This window comes from Canis lupus, chromosome 4, assembly GCF_011100685.1.
Source record: "Canis lupus familiaris isolate Mischka breed German Shepherd chromosome 4, alternate assembly UU_Cfam_GSD_1.0, whole genome shotgun sequence".
NCBI lineage: Eukaryota > Metazoa > Chordata > Mammalia > Carnivora > Canidae > Canis > Canis lupus.
The window spans coordinates 20818427-20827102 of NC_049225.1; the positions used below are offsets into that span (position 1 = coordinate 20818427).

At 40.2% G+C, this 8676-nt stretch overlaps 1 protein-coding gene across 4 annotated transcripts in view; it reads left to right on the forward strand.

Annotated features, from left to right (window-relative positions):
• The window catches only part of DDX50 (DExD-box helicase 50), a 29353-nt gene extending 26122 nt beyond the window's left edge, over positions 1-3231 (forward strand). For all 4 annotated transcript variants that reach the window (XM_038534150.1, XM_038534151.1, XM_038534152.1 and 1 more), the window contains 2 exons: positions 6-50; positions 2737-3231. In XM_038534150.1, coding sequence (XP_038390078.1) covers positions 6-50; positions 2737-3015 — 324 coding nt within the window. In that variant the 3' untranslated portion in view covers positions 3016-3231. The remainder of the gene's footprint in view (positions 1-5; positions 51-2736) is intronic.
• Positions 3232-8676: the final 5445 nt, after the last annotated feature.

Sequence of the window (8676 nt, forward strand, 5' to 3'; positions counted from 1 at the left end):
TTTAGGGTGTTTGTTTTGATGTTCCCACAACTGAGTCAGAAAGGTTACAGGTATTTGAAAATTTTCATCTGTTAAATAATTGAGTGTCTCTCTAAAAAATAGGAATTAAAAAAAACGAGGGATGCCTGAGTGGCTCAGCAGTTGGGCATCTGCCTTTGGCTCAGGGCGTGATCCTGGAGCCTGGGGATTGAGTCCTGCATCGGGCTCCCTACATGGAGCCTGCTTCTCCCTCTGCGTATGTTTCTGCCTCTCTCTCTCTGTGTCTCTCATGAATAAATAAATAAAATCTTTAAAAATGAAAAATGACAATATCATTATGATGCCTAAATCAATTAACATTCCTTAATGTAATATATCTAGTCTATATCATAATTTAAAACATTTTTTATTATAAATAATTTTAAATATAAAAAATAGAATTGCAAGGGATCCCTGGGTGGCTCAGCAGTTTAGTGCCTGCCTTTAGCCCGGGGCATGATCCTGGAGTCCTGGGATTGAGTCCCACGTTGGGCTCTTCTTGCATGGAGCCTGCTTCTCCCTCTGCCTGTGTCTCTGCCCTCTCTCTCTGTGTGTCTCTCATGAATGAATAGATAAAATCTTTAAAAAAGAAAAAAAAAAAGAATTGCATAATGAATATTCATGTACCAATCACCCAGCTGCAACAGTGATCAGCTCATGCCCAGTTTGTTTCATGGTTTCATTTCACTTCCATCCATTTTCCCACTCTCCTGTATTTTTTTTTTTTCCAAACTCAGCTTTGTCTCTTTCTCATTCATATTATGGGTGAAAGTGACAATATTTTATTTAGCTTAAATAAACTTTAAAATTCCAGTATAGTTAACATACAGTGTTACATTAGTTTCAGGTATACAACACAGTGATTCAGTACTTCCATATGACACCCAGTATGCTTAAATAAATTTTTATAATTTTTTATTTTACACAAAGTAAGATTAAGGCAAAGAAAAACAAATACCATATGACTTCACTCATATATGGAATTTAAGAAATAAAACAAATGAACAAAGAAAAAAGACAAAAAAACAGACTCTTAAATACAGAGACAAACTCATAGTTGCCAGAGGGGAGGTGGGTGGCAGGTTGGGTGAAATAGATGAAGGAGTTTAAGAGTTGTATGTATTTTTTTTGAAACAAATTGTAGGTATTCTATCATTTCAACCATAAATAGTTCCACATACCTAATTAGGGACACTTTTTAAACAGATTTATTTGTCTGTTAGAAAGCGTGTGTGCATAAGCAAGGAGAGGGGCAGATGAAGAGAGAGAATCCTCAAGCAGACTCTGTCACGTATGAAGCCCAACTTGGGGCTTGATCTTATGACCCTGAGACCATTACTGAACCAAAATCAACAGTTAGTAGTTTAACTGACTGAGCCACCCAGGCACCCCTAAGATAAATTTGTTAAGATGACTACTTGGCCAGAAAGTTTGTGCATTTTCAAGGCTTTGGTTATATATTGCCACCAGTGGTATGTGTGTTTGTCTCTGCTCATTCTTACCAACAGGTATTATATACACATACGTGTGTGTGTGTGTGTTTTGTGAGAGAGAGAGAGGTGAGAAAGCACGAACCAAGGGCAGAGGAAGAGGGAGAAGCAGACTCCCCACTGAAAAGGGAGCCCAAAGCAGGGCCAATCTAGGAACCCTATGATCATAACCTGAGCCGAAGGTAGATGTTCAACCAACTGAGCCACCCAGATGCCCTTCAACAGGGTATTTTAATATTCAGTTTCCTTGGCAACTCATGTTCACAGTGAAGAATAGTTAATAAGATCTAATGTAGTGATGCTCTTGAGCTGCTAATTCGCACATCTTGGATTGTTTACTCCCAACACCAAATTATTCCCAGTGGCTACATATTTTCATCTTCAGCTATGTTGACAGGTTTTTAGTCTCCATCATTAGCTCTCAATTCTTGCTTCTGTCAATATAACTACTGAAAGCAATGCACTACTTATTAATAATGATGGCCTGCTTGTTTCATACTGAGAAATCAGTGCTCTTTTTTTTTAATTTTAATTTAAAAAAAAATTACTTGAGGGCACCTGGGTAGCTCATTTGGTTAAGCATATGCCTTTGGCTTAGGTCATGGTTTTGGGGTCCTGGGATCAAGTCCTGCATCCGGCCCCTTGCTCCTTGGGAAACCTGCTTCTCCCTCTCCCTCTGCCTGCCACTACCCCATTTGTGCACTCCCTTTCTCTTGTGCGCGCGCTCTCTCTATCAAATAAAATCTTTAAAAATATATTTATTTGAGAGAGAGTGAGAGTGGGGATGAGGGGGAGAGAGAGAGAGAGAGGGAGGGAGAAGGAGAATTTCAAGCAGGCTCCCCACTGAGTACCAAGCCTGATTCAGGGCTCCATCTCACAACCCTGAGAGGAGGACCTGAGCCGAAACCAAGAGCCAAATGCTCAACCAACTGAACCACCCAGACACCCCAGATGTTTGACTTTTAGAATGTATAAACTGAGTATGAAATGATGACCCTCAAAATGAGCCTGAGAGTTTCTCCTAAGACTAAAATTTAGGAAGTTTAATGAATGAGTTTTTAATATGCTTTTTTCTGGTTTTAAGATTTGTTTCAGGTACTTTAAATTTAATGGATAGATGGACTTCAGCTAATAGATGATAGATATTAAAAAAGAATCTCCTGTACTCATATGCTTGCTTATGGTTTCCATCTTGCATTTATATTAATCCTGTAAATTCCCCCAATAGGCAGAGTGGCATGATTCAGACTGGATACTTTCATTGCCAGCCAAATTACCTGAAATTGAAGAATATTATGATGGAAACACATCTTCTAACTCCAGGCAGAGGAGTGGCTGGTCAAGTGGCCGGGCGGGCCGATCAGGCCGGTCAGGTGGTCGATCTGGTGGCCGGTCCGGTAGACAGAGTCGACAGGGAAGTCGGTCAGGAAGTCGACAAGATGGTAGAAGACGAAGTGGGAATAGAAATCGATCAAGAAGCGGGGGCCACAAACGGAGTTTTGACTGAGTATTTGATAGTTAATCTACCAGTGTGAGCTTGCCTATTTCTGCCTAATCATGTACATTATCCACCAAAAATTAGGTCATCATAGTTGAGGTATGTGTCTGCTCTTTGCAAAGAAGTTGGTCATATTTTTTTAAAAAGTATTTCACAAGAATGGTTGTAAACAAATCTACTTATCCAGTTATACCTTTGAATAAAAAAAAAACGCCTTTTATTGTCTCTTTTCACTATGTGTTAAGAATTTTGTCAATGTAGTCTTCTACAGGTTTTTCTAAAATGTGACACTTAAATTAGTCTTACTTGAGATTACTTGGATTTTGCAAAATGTGATATTTATTTATTTATTTATTTATTTATTTATTTATTTATTTATTTATTTTAAAGATTTATTTATTTATTCACGAGAGAGGTGGACTGAGAGAGAGTCAGAGACACAGGCAGAGAGAGAAGCAGGCTCCCTGCAGGAACCCTGATGTGGGACTCGATCCTGGATCCTGGGATCACGACCTGAGCCGAAGGCAGGCGCCCAACCCCTGGGCCACCCAGGCGTCCCATGTGATGTATTTTTATCCACATCATTCCTTTCATAGGATATATAGTAGAAAATAAGAAATCCCTTCTACATTCAAGGGCTGTAGAACTGGTGACTTGGTTGGTTAGGTGTAGCATTTAAATTCTAGACAGAGTTCATTAAAAGGGTGTGCAAGCAGTGTACACTCAATTTATTCACCAGGTAATGATTGAAGTCTACTATGTGCCTATCACTATGTTAATTGCTAGGGATATTAGTAGTACACAAGGCACAGCTCTCTCCTAAAGGAACTTACAGTCAGCAATTGAGTGAGATTAACATCCAAAGGCAAGTATGGAATGCTAAGGACCTAGTTGGGGTGCACCAAACCAGTCTTAGGAGTTGGAAAGGCTTAGAAGAAGTGATACCCAAAAGAAGGAGTCAAACAAAAGTATCTGTTTAGCTAAGCAAGTATGTGTATAGTGGGAAGAAGAGTTTAGAAGAGAGAGGGTTTACAGGCAGGGAGAACAGCATATGCAGATACCCAGAGCCAGAGAATGCCATAGGAAGTGTGAGGACCTACAATTAGTTTAGTCTGGTTTACTGAGGCAGAGATAGGCATAAGAGAGAATGATTTAGTATTTAACAGGGACCAGATTTTAAGGGCTTGTGTACATTGTTAAGTTTAAACATACTCTTGAAGACAGTGGCAAACCATTAAAAGATTTAAAGTAAGGAGTAACATGATGAGATCTGTGTTTTAGGAAAGATTATTGGCTACACCAAAGAGACTGGATTGAAGAAGGGCCAGACTGGAGGTCAGGAAACCTCTTAAGATGCTATTGGAGTAATCTGAAGTAGATGATGGTGGTCTGCACTAATGTTAGGTAACATTTTGACTGATAAGTACCGAGACATTCGAGAGCTTATTACTTGTCCAGAATCACAGCTGGATAGTAAGTAGGGTAGTGAGGATTTAAACCCAAGTAAGTCTAGTTTCCGAATCTGCATTCTTAACCACTGTGCTAAATAGCAGTGGTGACACTGAGAAACATGGATAGATTTCCAAAGTTTTTTGTTTAGTTTTTTTTTTTAAGTTTATTTATTTCTTTTTAGTAATCTGTACACCCAGTGTGGGGCTCAAAACTTGATCCCAAGATCAAGAATCACATACTCCTCCAACCCAGCCAACCAGACACCTCCAAAGTTGTAGGAAATAAAATTGTTAGGACTAGTACTTGATTGAATTGGAGGATGAGACAGATGCAAAAGAATGAAACAGATTTTTGTCACTGAGATAAAATGCTAGGAGGAAAAACAAGAAAAGCTATGTGGGGAGGGAGAAAAGGATATGATTAGTTCAATATTGGGTATATTTTAATATTAAATAGCGCTTGAGATAATAAAAGATGTAAGAGGAGATAAACAGTAGGCAGTTGGATTTATACGTTTGAAGCGGGAAAGAGATCTGGAGGTGTCAAGATTTGGGCATAGCTTTTAAAAATGTTAATTGTACTTAAGGCAGTGGAAGAGATTATCTAGTGAAAGTATAGTAAGAAAAGAGGACTAAAGAGGGAACCCAGAGAGACTAATGTATTTACTGCATAGCAGAAGAAGGAAATCCCATCACCATCAAGAGGAGGTAAGAAGATGGTAGAAAGCCCAGGAATATGAGGCTTTCAAGGAACCAGAAGATGCGCCTGGGATGGCCACCCGATTTGGCAAAAAAGAAGACATTTGACATGGGGAGCAACCGTATAATGAAGTATGGAGAGTAGAAACCATTTAGCAGTGGGTTCAGAAGGAAATGAGAGATCAAGAACTAGGGACAGCAAACATGTCTTCCAGAAACTTGACTGTGAGATAGGGAAGAATAAGCTAACAGTGAATGTAAAAGAAAGGACATGAGATGACAAATTTTTGTACGTGTGCATTGGGGAAGGATGAAGAAAATTAAATTTTTTTTTTTAAATTTTATTTATTTATGATAGTCACATAGAGAGAGAGAGAGAGAGAGGCAGAGACATAGGCAGAGGGAGAAGCAGGCTCCATGCACCGGGAGCCTGACGTGGGATTCGATCCGGGGTCTCCAGGATCGCGCCCTGGGCCAAAGGCAGGCACCAAACCGCTGCGCCACCCAGGGATCCCGGATGAAGAAAATTAGAGCATGGACTACTAATATGGGCAGGAACCAGAAAGGAGCAAGGAAGAGAAAGAATATATGATGGGACAAGATCTCTATGAAGACTCAGAAGGATGAGCTCAAGCACACACTGGAGATTTTAATCTTAGCTATCTAAGAAGCACATCTCTAACATTTTGCCAGAAAAAAAGTGTGATTATCATGTCGGTGAATTTGCTGGTGTTAAGGTAAAAAGTTGACAGATTGCCTGCCTGATGTCTTCTATTTCTTTCTGTGGGTTTTTTTTTTTTAAGATTTTTTTTTTTAAGATTATATTTATTAGAGACAGAGGGAGAATGAGAAGGAGAAGCAGACTCACCACTGAGCAGAGAGCCCTATGTTGGTTCAATCCTAGGACACAGATCACGACCTGAGCCAGCAGATGCTCAACTGATTGAGCCACCCAGGCACTTGTGGGATTCTTTCATGGTCATCTGCTGAGGATGAAGAGGAAAATAGCAGGCTAGGAGATTTGAGAAAATTGTAGAAATGCTGAGCAGCCCGGGTGGCTCAGTGGTTTAGCACCGCCTTCAACCCAGGGTGTGATCCTGGAGACCCGGGATCGAGTTCTGCATCGGTCTCCCTGCATGGAGTCTGCTTCTCCCTCTGCCTGTGTCTCTGCCTCTCTTTCTCTCTCTCTGTCTCTCATGAATAAATAAAATCTTAGAAAAAAAAATTGTAGAAATGCTGACGTACCAACTGTAGAACAAGATGAGAGCTTACTATGCAAACTAAGGGTCACAGGTAGCTTTGAGGGTCCAGTTGAGATTAGAGACTGAATGTGTACTGGGAACAATTAGAGCACTTGAGTGATTTCTGTAGTGACAATATTCTGTTGTAGGAATGGAAATGGAAGACGATTGATCTAGGATTGGGGTTTGTTCTGTGAGATGAAAGGATGACTAGGTGAAGATGTTAAGGACTTGGGCAATAGTGACTGGAGTAATGGGCCATGTAGTCTAGACTGCCTAGGGATTGAAGTGGAGGTGGGGTTGATAACACGGAGAATGTAGAAGGGGCAAGGGAGTGATGTATTTGTATCTAGAACTCTGAGATTTCAAGAGTGGAGCAGTTGGGAACAAGACAAATGCAGGGTTTGGTAGTAGGCCTCTTGAGGGTAACGGTTATTTCAATTGAGATAGTTAAAGAATGGAGAAGCTAGTGCGAGTGTTTTTGTGGACAATGAAGTCTCCAGGACTGAGGAGGGAGAGGAAGACTAAGCCAGGTGCCAAACTATCAGTGAATGGTGGAGGTTAAATTACCTGAATGAGGAGGGGTATAGGGTGATATTGCTACCTATCTTTCAAGGGACAAGGGCATTTACTCGGATAGCGAAGGAGTAATATTTGGAAATGGTTTTGAGGAAAAGACAAGGACACTGATACCAGAGTACATGGGATGTGAGGGAATGAACAACATATGTGTGGGAAAGTTGCAGGAATATTTTTCAAGAAGAGCCAGATTTCAGTTAATCCAATGGGTGTGGGGAGGACTCGGTGCTAGATTAAGAAAGGGAGAAGTTTTGATTATGGGAAATGGAGTTCCAGATAACTATGGGGAGGTAGGGAGGAGTCTCAGCTGACTCTGCATTTGAGTAGTTGTGAGCTCTGGATTTATACTGAAGATGAAAGAGAGGCTCCATTTCTACAAAGGTGCATGAGTACTGATAATTTAGTCAAAATAAGTTGTACATCTACAACGTCCCAGGCACTATGGTGCACAAAGGTGAATAAGGTGTATCTAGTCTCTGCCCCTGGCAAGAGCTCTGAATCTAGTGAAATAGATGGACACATAAACTTAGGTCCATGGCAATGACTAAGTGCAATAATTTGAGAGCTCTGCAAAAGGGCACCTAGTCCAGCCCAGGAGTGGGGGTGGTGGTTTAGAGAAAACTTTTTGGATTTGATGACTGAACATGAATTAAGTCAGGTAAAAGGAACAGGAAGTGGGAATGGACATCCAGGAAAAGGCCCGGAAAAGCTAATAAAACAAGACCTGAGTAGGGCGAACAATAAGTAGCTGTCGTTGCTGGGCTCTTCACTATGAGGAAAGCAATGATGAGAACAAGGCAAGAGTCCCATCTTGGAAGGCTTTGTAGACCTTGTTTTGGACAGCCATTGAAGGGTTTCAGGGAAATGAGTGAAAGAAGCATGTAGGTAAATGCTAGCAAAGTGGAGGTAGATTTTAGGGGTCTACTCGCTAAAGGCTTGCTTTCCTATTAGCAAGGAAAGTGGGGGAGGTCCTGACACGATTAAGCAATAGCTTTCCTTGCCTTCTGGAAGAAGGCGGGGGCAGAATTTTCAGCTTGGGCTGCATTCAGCCCTTTATTTTGCTCCTTCCTCATAGAGTCCAGCACTTTCATTTTTCCACCTTTTGGCTATTCGGAGCCTCCTGTTTGGTACTCTGTGCCCTAGTGTGGTCTCTTAACAGCTATTCGAACTTAATTAAATCAGTTACCCTGATCTTCAGTTTTTAAATTTGTAAGTATGTTTTATTCCCTTCAGCAATAGAAATTTGAACAATGAGTTCACATTTAGGTGTAAATGTTTGAGAGCTTCCTCTCACATTGTTTTTGTTTCCTGTTTTGTGGGTAGTGCTTACGAAGTTCCTTTAAACCATATTTTTTCATACTAGTAATGTGCATCCATTGTTGAAAACTGAAAAAAATAGAGAAGCAAATGGAAGAAAATAAAAAACCATCCATAATCATATCACTCAGATAATTACTGCTAGATTTTTGAATCTAGAAATTACTGTGTATATTTTTGAATCACTATGTGCGTGTGTTATGTTTGAATACTTTTTGAAATAGAAATTCTCCCCAATTTTATGAAAACATGGCATTATCTACATCAGAGGAAACTTATGGCATAATCAATATTCAAACAGAACTTCACATTTCCAATCAAATGTATACACGAGACCCATTTTTTTTTCTACTGGTTGCTGAATTTTAAACTGATAACTACAT